The sequence below is a fragment of the Stigmatopora argus genome, chromosome 8 (assembly GCF_051989625.1).
Source record: "Stigmatopora argus isolate UIUO_Sarg chromosome 8, RoL_Sarg_1.0, whole genome shotgun sequence".
NCBI classification, from domain to species: Eukaryota; Metazoa; Chordata; class Actinopteri; order Syngnathiformes; family Syngnathidae; genus Stigmatopora; species Stigmatopora argus.
The window spans coordinates 15,897,501-15,914,106 of NC_135394.1; the positions used below are offsets into that span (position 1 = coordinate 15,897,501).

The 16,606-nt window shown below is 37.6% G+C and overlaps 1 protein-coding gene and 1 long non-coding RNA gene across 2 annotated transcripts in view; one reads left to right on the top strand and one right to left on the bottom strand.

Annotated features, from left to right (window-relative positions):
* The window catches only part of sema6bb (sema domain, transmembrane domain (TM), and cytoplasmic domain, (semaphorin) 6Bb), a 115,737-nt gene that overhangs the window by 67,135 nt on the left and 31,996 nt on the right, over positions 1–16,606 (top strand). Inside the window, exons 6-8 of the mRNA XM_077606688.1 lie at positions 6,315–6,375; positions 6,439–6,501; positions 15,819–15,917. Of these exons, the coding sequence (XP_077462814.1) occupies positions 6,315–6,375; positions 6,439–6,501; positions 15,819–15,917 (223 nt within the window). The remainder of the gene's footprint in view (positions 1–6,314; positions 6,376–6,438; positions 6,502–15,818; positions 15,918–16,606) is intronic.
* LOC144078550 (uncharacterized) overlaps positions 5,958–16,606 on the bottom strand; it is a 54,673-nt gene continuing 44,024 nt past the window's right edge. The window contains exon 9 of the long non-coding RNA XR_013301241.1: positions 5,958–6,476. This is a non-coding gene — a long non-coding RNA (uncharacterized LOC144078550). The remainder of the gene's footprint in view (positions 6,477–16,606) is intronic.

The window sequence follows — 16,606 nt, forward strand, 5'->3', positions numbered from 1 at the left end:
ATGGCTGACCCGAAGAAACGCGGGTATTCTGCCTGACTTTATAGCTCATTCATACTGTACATACGGATTCAAATGCTTTTATTTTGTTTTATTTTTAAATTAAAATGAAGAGTATAGATGTATATTCAATTTCCTGATTTTCCCCCTTTTAAATCAAAAATTGTCATTTTTAATCCATTTTTTCTGTGTTTTTAGTTCAAAAATCATTTTGTAAAATCTAAAAATATATTAAAAAAAAGCTAAAATAAACATCTTTTTAGATCTATAAAAAACTGAATATTCAGGGCTTTTAATCCAGTTCTTTTAATCCATTTATATAAAAAAAATCTAAATATTATATCTAAAATGGTGCCAGAGTCGGGTTGTCACGTGAAATCAAGTTGACGTTAACGCGGCCCGCGAACCAACCCGACTCTGGCACCCCTGTGTTATGTTATAATTTACTGTATTTTCTAGCATATACGCCGTATTTGTCTCTAAAAAATAGAATGACTGAATCGAGGGTACGTCTTATATGCGCATAAATTCGACTTGACATGCACAAAACGCAAGACAGTGCGGCCGATGCGGTCATTTATTTCAAAAGAGAGAAAAGATAAACAGATAAAACGTCAAACAAAATTAATTTTGACGTCTATGAATGAAATTCAAGAAAAAAATAAACTGTATCCTGCATAAAACGTGAAAAAACTCACTTGTGCCTGCCATTGCTCGCTCAGGGCGCCGCTATCTTAGCTAGGGATGACAAACTTGACCCCTACGGACACACTTCGTACAGGCAACATCCTTTCGTAATCTGCAATCCATCAGTCAATTCATACATTATCTCAGAAACACCTCATGCGATGATTTTTCTTAATATTTTCCCTTCAAAGTAACACATTTGTACTCCAGATTAAAACCATGAATATAGAGGTGAAAATTGTGAATCAGGGGGCGGCTTATACGCGAGAAATTGTAAAATTCAACCATTTTAAGGCAATTTTAAGGGTGCGGCCAATCACGTGATCGAGCCTGGACCATCGCTAACAAGTCTCTATAATTAAAGATATGGCTTTTCAGTTTCCTTTATTGAGAAATCATCAAATTCAATGATTTTAAGGCGATTTTAAGGGTGCGGCTTATACGCAGACGCGGCTTATATGCGAGAAAATACGGTATATGAATGTAATGAAATCATTTAAAGAGAAAAATAAAGCTTTGGGCAGAAAAATTTTAGTCACTGGCTGATCCTGTGATCCGGCCCTCCCAGTCCGAACAGTTTGGACGTCTATCGCCGTTAATGGCAGCCATTTTAAGGGTGCGGCTTATACGCAGACGCGGCTTATATGCGAGAAAACCCGGTATATGAATGTAATGAAATCATTTAAAGAGAAAAATAAAGATTTCTGCAGAAAAATGTTAATGTTGCGTTATGATCTGATCCTGCGATGCAGCCCTCCCAGTCCGAACAGATTGGACGTCTATCGCCGTTAATGGCAGCCAACCAAGTAAAGTCCATTCAACTGTCCATAATTCTAAATGTAAATACATCACGGCTATTCCAATGCAATATTAAGTAGACAGATTGGGAAAATAGGCCACAAAGTCTTTTGTTAACTTTCCAAAATGTCCGTCAAAAAACCCACTCGCTCGGGGGAGTCGCCGCCACGGAAAAAAAAACGAAGAGCGGGGAAAACCGGGGCGGCGCAAGCGCTCTTGACCTTGAACTCGTGGTATTTGGAGCGCGGGGATGGGAAAGTTCACCAAATGGTGAAAATGGTTCTCTCGGGTCAAAGAACTGTTGCGGTGTTTGGCGAGTAATAGCTCCACCGCGTTTAGAGTTGACTCGTGGCCTCGAAATCTCGGCAAAAATTCAAAGCCGTTTCGCTAAATGGCTTTTTAATGTTGGAACGTTTTTGCCCCGCGACGGTAGTTTTGAATATTTAATTTCTGGGTATTTCTATTGTGGTGTTATTTGAATAAAAAAAAGGCACCTAGACAGAAAAGAGGTACTTTACACAGTTGGATAGATTAGACGTGACCGGGCCACGGCCCATAATGCTTTGCAAAAAAATAATAAAACAAACCAAATAAGTGCAAAACAAAGTTTTAATCCAAGTTTGCTGTTGATCAGGAAGTTAGAGTCATTTAATTTCATTTATTATGAACCATTTTAGCTTCAGAATCTTCATAAATCCACTCATTTTCCTCACAAGGGTCACGGGGGGTGCCGGAGCCTATCCCAAATAACTACGGGCACACCTTAAATCAGTGGCTAGCCAATCGCAGAACTCAAGACGACCATTCACACTCATACCTGGGGCAAGTTAGCATACAATTAGCCTAGCATACCTGGAGAAAACCCACGCACACCCAGGGGAGAACATGCAAACCTCACAAGGGGCACAGGGGGTGCCAGAGCATATCCCAAACAACTACGGGCTCACCTTAAATCAGTGGCTAGCCAATCCCAGAACTCAAGATGACCATTCACACTCATACCTGGGGCAAGTTAGCATACAATTAGCCTAGCATACCTGGAAAAAACCCACGCACATCTAGAGGAGAACATGCAAACCTCACAAGGGTCACGGGGGGTGCCGGAGCCTATCCCAAATAACTACGGGCACACCTTAAATCAGTGGCTAGCCAATCGCAGAACTCAAGACGACCATTCACACTCACACCTGGGGCAAGTTAGCATACAATTAGCCTAGCATGCCTGAAATTTCGTAACCTGAAACTTTTGTACCTAGAGAAATTCGTAAGTAGAGGTATGACTGTACATTACAAAAATATTTTTGGGGGGTAATTTTCCATGGTTATGGATATAAACTTTTATTTGAGTACTCTTTGACAACACTATCAATCTTGGGTTCGATCCCTGGAGGCTTCCGGCTTTGCAGGTTCTCTCTGTGCCCGTGTGGGTTTTGTCAGGGTACGTAAGAGTTCTTCCCATGTCCCCACAACATGGATGCTAAGCTAACCGATCACTCTCAATTGGTTATGAGCGCTAATGGTTGTCCGTCTAATTGTGCCCTGTTATTGGCTGGTAACCCATTCAAGGTTTACTTGGTTGGCTGGGATAGGCTCCAGCACCCCCGCCATTCTAGGAAGTAGGACGGCGAGACGAAGCAAAGATGGGAGGGATCAATATCGCGTCGATTCCACTCGCGCGGGTCCTTTTCACGCCGGTGCGGCGTCAAAATGGTGTTTTTATGGTTGGTGTTATGTGACGTTACGGGTGATTATTTAAAGATTAGCCAACGGTGTATCACCGTTGGGGGATGGGGGAAGGGGAGGCGGCTTGACAAAGAAGGCGAATGTGCTCGGCGTTCGGCGTGTGGGCGGGTGGCCAATTATCAGCGGAACAACCTGATTTAAGCAGCATTAATTCAATTGGAGGTTTTTTTTTCTTTTGCTTCTCCTTGTGAATAAAACGCACTTGGTTAATAGCAAAGGAATTTTAAAGCAGCTGACACAGTTAGTGAGAGCAGAGAAAAAGACAAAAAACAGACTCTATATATGTGTATTTTGGGTATTTTTGTGTGTATTTATATATACGTGTTTTTATGTATATGCGTGTAAATGTATATGCACGTGTATATGTATTTGTATGTGTATATATATATATAGATATACATATATATATATATAGATAGATATAGAAATATATATCTATATCTATCCAGATCTGTATATGTATATATGTGTGTATATCTATGTGTATATTTATCTATCTATTTATATGTATATTATATATATATGTATTTGTATGTGTGTATATATATAGATAGATATAGAAATATATATCTATATCTATCCAGATCTATATATGTATATATGTGTGTATATCTATGTGTATATTTATCTATCTATTTATATGTATATTATATATATATGTATTTGTATGTGTGTATATATATAGATAGATATAGAAATATATATATCTATATCTATCCAGATCTATATATATGTATATATGTGTATATCTATCCAGATCTATATATATGTATATATATGTGTGTATATCTATCTATATCCATTTATATGTATTATATATATAATATATACATATAAATATATATATATATATATATATATATATATATATATATATATATATATATATATATATATCTGTCTCTATCTATCTATATACATCTGTCTATCTATATCTATCTGTCTATATATATATATATATATATATATCTCTCTATCTGTCTATATATATATATCTATCTGTCTATATATCTATCTATATATATATGTCTATATCTATCTATATCTGTCTATATATATCTGTCTATCTATATCTATCTGTCTATATCTATCTATCTATATCTATCTGTATATATATATATTTATCTATGTCTCTCTCTCTATTTATATATATATTCATATCTATCTATATTTATTTATATCTATATTTATCTATCTATATATATCTATGTCTATATATATATATATATATATATATATATATTCATATCTATATATATCTATGTCTATATATATATTCATATCTATCTATCTATATATATTCATATCTATCTATATTTATATCTATCTATCTATATATATATATCTATATCTATATATATATATGTATGTAAATGTGTAGGAAAATTTTGAGTCTTTAAGTTGTTCACTAGCATGTCTGGTCATGTGAAAGCATTAAAAAACCAAAAGAGAACTATTTCCATTTTGCGTTACGTGCAAATATAGATTACATTTGATTCAAATGAGATTTAGTTCAATTTTGACAAAGTGGGGCCGTCCATTTTTGCACTTAACGCTCTCAAGTAAAAAAAAAAAAAAACTACCGAGTCCAAGAGTGCTCTGAAATTCCGTTTAAAAAAAAAACCTAATCAGAAAAAGTCACTTTCCGGGATTTTATTGCCACCATAAAAGTTGAAATGAGTCTCCTAAAAAATGAGCAAAATCGACTTACTTATTTGACTTCTTCGCTTCTCTGTGTCAAGTCAAATCAGGTCACTTTTATTTATACAGCGCTTAATCACAACAGTGTCTCCAAAGGCGTCGCAGTCGACAGAAAAATGATGACCATCCTTCATCTGAAGCCCCCAAACGGCCCAAGAAAAATTTAAAACCCCCTTTGAGAAGACGGGATAAAAAACAACTAAGAGACCGCAGTGCCTCAAATGGATTTAAACATGTTAATTCGAAATTACTCAGTGGATTATCAATGTTTGATGACAACGACTGACATATTTGAGATATTTGGGGGTTTTTCGCCCCTTTTTTAAGGTGAACATGATATAAAATTGTTAGCGGTACATTGACAGTTTAAATATTGGTGGCAAAGTCAAGGGTTGAGGGCCGGAAATTGGCCCACTGCGTCATTTTCTGCAAGCTGTGGAATGAAATCCACTTCGTTTCTCGGCAAGATGAAATTTAAATAAAGTTTTGCCCTATTTAATTTTTTTTCCCTGTTCAAATTTAAAGAGAATATTTACTATTTTATCCTCTTTTAATCGATTTAAAGCAATTTAAATAAATGCACGGATAAAAATGTAAAATTTCCTAAAATAAAAAGTAAATGATACAAATAATCTCACTTAAATTGCAAAAAAAAGATTTGCTATTAAAATGCTAAAAAAAGAATTAGCATTATTTTAGAGAAGATTTACTATTTTGTCCTCATAATCCATTTAAAGCAATTAAAATAAAATGCACGGATAAAAATGTAAAATATATCATAAAATAAAGTGCTTTAAAAAATTCTAAAAAATATTTTCCTCTCTTTTTTAAACAAAAAATAATGTTACAAAAATTGCAAAAAAATAAGAGTTGCTATTAAAATGCTACAAAGATTTTTTTATATTTTCCGAAATCTTAAAAAAACATCTATTTTCCATTCTCGTATGTTCGCGGGGGTGCTGGAGCCGTGGACCGCTAATCTGATTGCCAGCCAATCGCAACGAGACATTTTGGGATAAACCGGAGTACCCGGAAAAAAAACAGCTAGAACATGCGAACTCCACCCAGTGAGAAGCCACTTGGTATCGAACCCTCGACCCCAGAACCGTGCAGCCGCCGCGTTAACCACTCTACCAACGTACCGCCTGGAAAAAATCCAGCTATTCAAATTATTATCGCTGGCTGCCGGCCTCTCGCAGTTCAAACGCATTGGACGTCTGCCATGCTTGAAATTCATGGCAGAGTTCAAGCACGGATACAAAATTGAATTTATTCTCAAAACCCGGATTGGCAATCCGCCAAAACAAAAGCGGGAAAAGTCGCAGTGAATAATTCGCCGGCGTAAAACTTTGCCATTGGCTGACCGTTGTGTGTGTTTTTTTTGGTAGGGATGACCTTTTCCGTGTGGAACTGGACATTGGCGTCGTGGATGAGATGTTCTACAGCAAGGTGAGCATTTTGCGCCTCTCGGGAAATTTGCTTGCCGACGTTTGACCTTTTTTGTGCGCGTAGAAAAGAACGTGGGAGTCCAATAAGAACGACATCCGGATCTGTCGGATGAAGGGCAAGCATGAGGTCAGTATTATTATTTTTTTGCTATTCAAATTGTTTAAAAAATATATATAATCTACCATGGACAGCATCAAATGGGTAATTTAAAAAGGCAGAATGAGACTTTGAATGAGATTAATCTCAGGTGAGATTAATCTAATTAGATCACAGTCAAGTTGTTTCATGATTTTCTTCTCTATCCTTTATTGAGATTAATTTCAGGTGAGATTAATCTCAATAGATCACAACCAAATTGTTTTTCATGACTTTCCTCTCTCTTATTAAGATTAATTTCAATTGAGATTAAGATTAATAGATCACAACCAACTTGTTTTCCATGGTTTTTTTTTAGTTTTATTTAGATTAATTTCAAGTGAGATTAATAATAATAATCGGACATAGGCCATGTCGTCATTACCACAACACAAAAAAAGCCTACTTGTCATCACACGCAGAAACTGCGTAATTTCAAGTGAGATTAATCTCATTAGATCCCGATCAATTTGTTTTTTATGACTTTTTCTCTATCTTTTATTGATATTAATATCAAGTGAGATTAATCTCATTAGATCATAACCAAATTGTTTTCCATGGCTTTGTCTCTATTTTTTATTGAGATTAATTTCAAGTGAGATTAAAATCAATAGATCACAACCAACTTGTTTTCCATGTTTTTTTGTTTTATTTAGATTAATTTCAAGTGAGATTAATCTCATTAGATCCCGATCAATTTGTTTTTTATGACTTTTTCTCTATCTTTTATTGATATTAATATCAAGTGAGATTAATCTCATTAGATCATAACCAAATTGTTTTCCATGGCTTTTTCTCTATTTTTTATTGAGATTAATTTCAAGTGAGATTAAAATCAATAGATCACAACCAACTTGTTTTCAATGGCTTTTTGTCCATCTTTTATTGAGATTAAGTTCAAGTGAGATTAATCCCATTAGATCGAGATTAAATTGTTATTTTGCAACCTTTTCTCTATCTTTAATTGAGATTAATCGCATTTGAGATTAATATCATCGAATCAAAACCAAGTTTTTTATGATTTTTTCCACTATCTTTTATTGAGATTAATCTCATTAGATCACAACCAAATTATTTTCCATGGCTTCTCTCTATTTTTTTATTGAGATTAATTTCAAGTGAGAATAATCCCAATCAAGTTTCTTTATTTATGACTTTTTCTTCTATCTTTAAATAAAATTAATTCCAGGTGAGACTAATCTAATTAGTTGTTTTTCACAACTTTTTCTCTATCATAAAAAAAATAATAATTCCAGGTGAGATTAATCTCATTCGATCACAACTAAATGGTTTTCCTTGTCTTTTCTCTTTTTTTTGAATGAGATTAATCTCACCTGCGATTAATCTCATTCAAAAATAGAGAAAAGCCATGGAAAACCATTTAGTTGTGATCGAATGAGATTAATCTCACCTGGAATTAATTTTATTTAACGATAGAGAAAAAGTTGTGAAAAACAAAACCAAGTTGTTTTTCCGACTTTTCCCACTATCTTTTACTGATATTAATCTCATTCCATCACAAACCAGTTTTTCATGACTTTCCCTCTATCTCTTAATGAAATTAATCTCAAGTGAGATCAGGCTCATTAGATCCCAACCAAGTTGTTTTTCACGGCTGAACGCCCGCAAAATGTGTGGGTGGGATCAACACATTTTATACACACACACGCCATCCCTCCGTCATCCATATTCATGACACTTGAGTGTTTTTTTTTTTTTACCTGTCGTCTCTTTTGTTCGGCACCCACACATACATTAACGAGGTGCGCAATTAAGCAAAGAATCTCAAAACAACACGGCACTTCACTGAAAATCCCCCTCCCCCACGCACCCTTGCTCTGGGGGGGGGGGACGCATGAATGCGTGTGTCAGACGTGATACATTTGCCACCTTATAATTGGTTTTGTAATTAAATGTTTCCGGCTGGCTGATCACAAAGGACACACTATTCCCCTTAATTAGGAGGAAAATTCAATATCCTGCTTTTTGATGCTTTCGCCGTTGGCCGGGCGATTGTTGATGATGTATTAGTTGCGGATTCCTTTTTTGTGGAATCTGATTTTTCATCCAAAAAGATGGAAGAACATTTGACGCCGAATAATTGAATTGAATGCTTTTATTGTCATGATAAAAGTAGAATGAGATTTAAAGCTGCACAAATAACAACAAAAACAGACAAATAATCAATAAATAATAATAAATAAATAAAATCGAGTTGAGTATAGTGATGGTACTTGTGAAGAAATTGTCCTTGAGTTTGTTTGTCTTGGCTGTTATGGTCTTGTAGCAAACAAAGTTGCTTTAAAAGGTCAAACACAAAATTTAAAACGTTTACAATTTGTTATTTTCAGACTTTTTAGTCGCGGACTCACCCGTTTTTTGGCGTTTTGACACAAATGGTGTAGATTATATTTAGATGCATAGATTTCACATGCATATACCTTGATATTGAATTGAATTAAATGTTTTTATTGTAATTATTCAATTATAATGAGATTTAAAGCTTCACCAAGAAGTGCACAATAACAAACAAATGGACAGATAAATAATCAATAAATTAATAAAATGTATATATAAATATATATAATAAAATAAATAAAATGAATAAATAGATATATAATAAATAAATAGATATATAATAAATTTAAAATATATATAATAAATAAAAAAATATATTTATAATAAATAAATAAAAACATATAATAAATAAATAAAAACATATAAAATTTAAAATATATATAAATCAACAAAAAATATATATATATGTATAATAAATAAACAAAAAACGTATTTATTACCAATTTATTTATGTCTAAAATGTATTTTCCTGTGTCTGTATTCTCACCCTCTTGCTACTGTGACAATGAAATTTCCCAAATACGGGATTAATAAAGTTATCTAATCTAATCTAAATAATAATAACTAATAAATAAATTAGTCAACATAATAAGTAGTAGTCGTCAACAATAGTAGTAGTAACAAAACTGAAGATTGCATTGATGAAATGTTAACTTTTATGATTTTTTATGCCCGTTTCCGCGGGTGGATTCATTTCTTTTGTTTAATTGTCATTATACAAATGTGATTTTGGGGCCTTTATATTGAAAAAGTTTGTAGAGTAAGAAGGCGGCCACATCCCAATCTGTCATTTGGAATTCCATGCGAAGGCGCCGCCGTTATGGTGGTCGTTTGGTCAATGTGGCGTTGATTGAACTCCCCCAGGAGGGGTGGGTTTTGCACGGGGGTGACGGGAAAAGGTGAGGGATGTAAAGCATGATTTCGCAGCTCTTTAAGCACATGTGGAGTCACTTAGGTTCAACTCATTCACCGTTCGAGTGTTTCTCACAGGCACATAGCGGAAAAATCTCATGCTACAAATGGTAGGCAATTTCACCAAAAGGTTGAGCTGGGAATTTTTTCGCCGTTGTTTACGTGTAGATAACTTTTTTTTTTGGTTTTCATTGAAATATTCAAACTTTATTTTGTTGTAGTTACTGTATATAGGGGAGTTTGGGGTCTGTTGTACCAAGGGTTGGTTGTCAAATTTCAAAATTTCAAGGCCTGCTATTCATTTTTGGAGTATATGTTTCTAGTTATGAATGTTAGCAGAAAAAAATATTGGGGCAAAGCTACAGTTTTGATTCAGATTCTCTAGCTAGCTGCTAGCTTAGCCTTTGTTGGTTCAGTTGGTTGTCATTTTTTTGTGTGAACCTATTGTAATTTACCAGCATTTATATTAAGTATTTTGTTAATACTTATCAAGAAAATTAATTTAAAACGCACCTTTTACTCAGCAGTTATCATCATTAAAAATATTTTTTTTTAATTTAAACGTGATTTAAGAGTGTCCAATCAGCCTACAATGCATGTCTTTGGGATGTGGGAGGAAACCGGAGTACCCGTAGAAAACCCACGCAGGCCCAGGGAGAACATGCAAACTCCACATAGGTGGACCAACCTGGATTTGAACCCAAGACCCTAGAGCTGTGAGGCCGACGTGCTAACCACTCAAGTCGCCGCGCATAAAATGTCCAACATAAAGTTTTAAATAAAATAATTAAATAAAAAAATAAAAATAAAAAATAAAGTAAAAAATAATAATAAAAAAAATAAAGTACAAAAAAAATTCTAAAAAAGAAACAATAGTAAATATATATATATAAATCTACATATATATTTATTTATATATATATATTTTTTTCTTTATTTAAAACTTTATGTTGCACATTTTATGCGTGGGATAAATATATATGTATATATATATATATATATATATATATATATATATATATATATATATATATATATATATATATATATATATATATATATATATATATATATATATATATATATATATATATATATATATATATATATAAGAAGCACCTCCTAATTTTTCTGTAATTAGTAAACCTACTAAATTTAGTAAATCCTTTCAAATCCAAGAATTTAGTACGCTTCCCTGTAATCCTAATTGCTATTATTCTAAGCCAAATCAATGGCTAGCTATTTATAAACGGCTAAAAAAATACATAATTGTACCCCAACATTTGACGACCCCAATTCTTAACTCTTACGCTAAAGCTCCCGCCCGCCCCCGCGTCCCTTCCCCTAAAAACCCTCCCGCGGCACCCCATTTTGCATTGAGCATGCTCCATAACATGATGAAAGGCTGTACGTTAGCGCACATGTGGGCGGGGGATTAATTAACAGCAGCACCAAATTAGCAGCGCCGCATAGCGCTCCGAGTGAATTATAATCCCCCCGCGCACCCTCCGCCGCGTGTAAAAACTAATCCGCATGCCTCCGCCTCGCTAGCCTTCATCTCCGCTATATGCTAATTGCTAGCGAACACACCGAAGGCCGCTAACAAAAACCACACGGCAGAGGGAAGTGGGAAACTAGCGCACCCATGTTAGCGTCCGGCTGGGAAAAAAAATGGTGACGCACTCCAGACGCACTCGACCCGCCGGCGTCGTCGCCCTTCGACAGCTGGCGCAGAACGAGGTGGCAAATTGAAGGCCTCCAAACGTAAATGAGTCGCAGCGCGAAAATTTGCTTTCGCTAACCTCGCGTGGAGAACAGAAGGCCGACCACATGCCGGGCGTTTAGTCGCCATCTGGACTAAATCTGCCGACTGGGGGGGCGGGGACCGGTCTACCTGACGCTAGGGAATTTGGAGTTGGTCTTTACGCGGCAAATTTTGGTGAGGAAGCGGCCAATCAAATGTTATTTATGTGACTTAAGTCTTCGGAATCTTCAGAAATGAGTTAGCTAATACCTGTTTAGTGTAAGCTCACATTTGTCCCACGTTTGAACTTTTCCAGCAATAAAAATATTCGGATTTGTGAAAAAAAAGTCAAATTTTTAAAAAGCCCAGTTCAGAGCAAGTGGAATATGCTAATTTATTTTATTTTTTGTAAAGAAATTCAGAATTTAGTAGTTTTTGTGTTAATTGTGAATGTTTTTGTTAGAAAACAGTTAAAAAACATTATTATGACTTGATTGGTAATATTCATGAATTCATTTTCTGAATTGTTTATCCTCGCAAAGGTCGCGGGGGGTGCTGGAGCCTATCCCAGTTTAACAACGAGCACCAGGCGGTGGACAACAGCCTGAATCAAGGGCCAGCCAATCGCAGGGCATAAGGAGACAAACAACCAATCATACCTCGGAACAATTTAGCATAGCATAAAATTAGCATAGCATGCATGTTTTTGTAATGTGGGTGGAAACCAGTATGAAAAAAAAAAACATGCAAAATCCACATAGTGAGGACCAACCTGGGTTCGAACCCTCGACCCTAAAACTGCGACCCCAACGCGCAAACCACTTAATCACCGAGCCGCATCAATAAAATTAAATACCTTAAATATTAACAAGCCATTTATCATGATCGGAAAAAATCTAAATGGGTAAATATCCTTTTAAATTGACATTTCTCACAAAAAATGAATTGAAATTCCTTCAAAAAAATCGAATTTAAGCCCGTTTTCAAATGCATAAAGTAGAAAAATAAAAACTAGTACAGCTTGAAGAATATTTCTACCTGCGACTGTTACCGTTGTGTAGGCGAGAGCGTGAATCATTAGCCGCCCTCGACTCGTCTCCCCAGTTGCCAAAATGCGGGTGCTGACGTCATGGAAAGATTGGAGATTTAGCGTAGCCGCCACGCTAAAGACGCCGCCCCCTCCCCCCGGTCGGGGGCGGCTGCCTGCCGTAGCTTTTATACCCGCGTTAACGTCGCGGCTCGTGGCGCTCCATAAGTCATATTTTACGAGCGTGCGAATCAGGCTGAAGACTTAACAACGGTTTTGTTTTGCGATCCCGACGAGGAATGTCGATCGTAACCGGAGGGTCGGCGTCGTTTTGGTTCGGCGGGAACTCCAATGAGAAGTTTGTTTGTTGTTTTACGTCGGGACAAAAGATGAAGAACAGATGCAAAAATGTTTAGTTCGCTCGGTATAGCCGCTTTGATATTTTTGTAACTGCATTTAGCGTATTTTTTGGATGATAAGTCGCCAAAAAATGCAGAATGAAGCGGAGAAAAGTCACATTTTATGGAGTGGATATTTTTGTAATTTATCAGAAACCAAGAACAAATATATTTTAAAGTAACAACTATAACTTTAACTATAACAACTATAGTCTAAAAAAACGAAAAATGTGCGACTTATAGTCCAGAAAATACTGTAATTGTGGTTCATTAATTTAAAGAGTTTAGAGAAATATGGGGTCTGGGGTTCTGGGTTCAAATCCAGGTCACGCCCACCTGTGTGGAGTTTGTATGTTTGTATCCCCCAGGAGTCAGCTGGGATTGGCTCCGGCACCCCCCCGTGACCCTAATGAGGATAAAGCAGTTCAGAAAATGAGAGATGAGAGACAAATATTTGCGACTTCAAAGATAATAAGGACTTTTATTTTGATGTTTTTGTTCCCAAAGAACGTAAAAACAACATAACGACTTCAATGTCATCATTTTGCGATTTATTAAATTTTTAGTGTCATTTTAATCAGATTGACCACCAAGTGTGTAAATAACAACAACAAAAAGACAAAAAAATAATCGTCCCGTATCTGATAATCCGACCATACCATACCATTTTTATTAATTAACCTATTTATTATAAGCCATATTTGTAATTTTAAAAAATGATGACTGAATCGAGGGTTCGTTCGGCTTATATGCGCACGAAATGCTACAACGCAAGAAAATACGGTCGATACGGTCATTTATATCAAAATAGAGAAAAGATAAACCGATAAAACGCTTAATTTTTTTATTATTTATTTATGAATTTATTTATTACCTATTTATTTGTCTAAAATGTATTTTGCTGTGTCTGTATTCTCACCATCTTGCTACTGTCACAATGACATTTTCCTAAATACAGGATGAATAAAGTAATCTAATCGAATCTAATATTTACGCTGGCCCGCCAAGTAGGGGATCAATTTTTCCGAGGCCTCGCCGCCGTGCCGGGGGTCCGCTAGAAACGCGTAAAGGGGGGAGGCTTTGCGCCCGTCTAGCTTTTGGCGAAGGCTTGCCAACGCGGCACAGGTGGCGTTTTGTCTGGCCGCCTCCCACGGAAGGAGCAGGGAGCGGCGTGCGGGGGGGGGGGGGGGGGGGGGGGAGAAGGTGGCAGAAGGACATTAAACATTTGGATCTCGACGCCCTTTTCTCATTGGCTCGTTTGCGAGGCGTCGAAGGCTAATCCCGCCGACTTGATTCGTCTTTGAATAAAACACGGGCGCGCCGCCTGCAAATTGCTTCCTGGAATCGATGAATGCTCGTTAATGAAATGAATTCATGCGGCGGCAGATGCATTTGGCCTATCTTCATCGCGAGGAAATTCAAAGGCGAGCGGTGGAGAGGGCGCCAAAGAACCGCGGGAGTCGTTTGACGCCATTCTCGAAGCCGCCCACCGGTGGTCATTTTCAGGAATGACGTGCTAATAAGGCACCGGCTTCCTTCTCAGAAGGGGGCGTGTCTTGACTCTTACATGACTATGTGATATGACATGATTCCATCCGATAAATATTACATTTTTGGATGAATCTTGGAATTTTGGTACAGTGGATAAGTGGTTAGCACGTCGGCCTCACGGTGCTATGTTCGAGGGTTTGATCCCGGGTGGGTCCTCACTGCGTGGAGTTTACATGTTCTCTTCAGGCTGGCGTGGGTTTTCTCCGGGTACTCCAGTTTCCACCCACATTCCCAAAACATGCATGCTAAGCTAGCCGGTTGCTAAATAGACTCAAGCTATGATTGGTTGTCCTTTTTTCTCTTTGTGCCCTGCGATTGGCTGGCCACGATTCAGGGTGTCCCCCTGCCTGGTGGCCGTAGTTACCTGGGATAGGCTCCAGCACCCCCCGCGACACTAATGAGGATGAAGTGGTTGAGAAAATGAGATGAGGCTCTAGCACCCCCCGTGACCCTAATGAGGATTAAGCGGTTCCGAAAATGAGATTAGATGAGGCTCCAGCACCCCTTGCGACCCTGAGGATAAAGCGGTTCAGAAAATAAGATAAGATGAGGCTCCAGCACCCCCCCGCGACCCTAATGAGGATAAAGTGGTTCAGAAAATGAGATGAGGCTCCAACACCCCCGCGACCATAATGAGGATAAAGCGGTTCAGAAAATGAGATGAGGCTCCAGCACCCCCCGCGACCCTAAATGAGGATTAAGCAGTTCCGAAAATGAGATGAGGCTCCAGCACCCCCCCGTGACCCTAATGAGGATAAAGTGGTTCAGAAAATGAGATGAGGCTCCAACACCCCCCGGGACCCTAATGCTGGAGCCTCATCTCATTTTCTGAACCGCTTTATCCTCATTAGGGTCGGGGGTGCTGGAGCCTCATCTCATTTTCTGAGGATAAAGCGGTTCAGAAAATGAGATGAGGCTCCAGCACCCCCGCAACCATAATGAGGATAAAGCGGTTCAGAAAATGAGATGAGGCTCCAGCACCCCCCGGGACCCTAATGCTGGAGCCTCATCTTATCTCATTTTCTGAACCGCTTTATCCTCATTAGGCTCAAGCACCCCCCGCGACACTAATGAGGATGAAGTGGTTGAGAAAATGAGATGAGATTAGGCTCCAGCACCCCCGCGACCCTAATGAGGAGAAAGCGGTTCAGAAAATGAAATAAAATGAGATGAGGCTCCAGCACCCCCTGCAACCCTAATGAGGATAAAAATTGGTAAAAGTAGTGCGACTTTAAAATGTAGACAAAATGGACTGGATTTGCCTCAACTTACAATTTTTTTAAATTAATTTTTAAAATAATTTCTGATTTCTTGACAGGATGAATGCCGTAATTTCATCAAGGTTCTCCTCCGTCGCCCCGGCGGTTTGTTTGTGTGCGGCACCAACGCCTTCAACCCGCTCTGCGCCAACTACACGGTAAGCCACCAATTCAATTCTTAGCGCTTAACCCGCAATTAACCTGTCGGATCGGGTCAACGTCTCCATTGTTTTCTTGACATGCCGTTATCTGACAGTTGTTCTTTTCAATCCTTCTTGTCCACCATCTTGCGTGTGTCATTCTCGTATGCACTCTAAATCATCGGCGTGTGGCAGAATGGGCTTTTTCCGAAGCCACCTCAAACTTCAAACCTTAAATTTGAGTCACGGACCTGGCTGGCTAAGTTAGCGTTTGGCGCGTGGGATCAAAGACGGGGTACTTTGATTATCAAAGACACTTTCTGGGAAAATCTTTTTCCATGCCTCACTTTTCAAGTTCAGTCAGCGTTCGACAACTCCTGGCGACGCACCTGATCGCTTCGCTGTTTTGGTCCCACGGGGGCTAGTTAGCAATGCTAGCTAATGGTTTATTTATAGCTACGCGGAGCCCTCGGAGCGGTCGCTAACGCTAAATTGGAAGACGGAATAGTACAATTTCACTTTGGAAAGTAGTTTAACGATGGACTGATCTCGATCAATTCGTCGATTGGCGGAGGAACCGGCCAATCAAACGGATTGAAATGCAAAAAAAAGTGATGGCGTGTTTTTAGGGATGTTGTTTTGTTATTTCATTGGAAATTCGCTCAGAATGTTTGTCCAATCGTTGTCTTCCTTTCCAGTTCAAAATG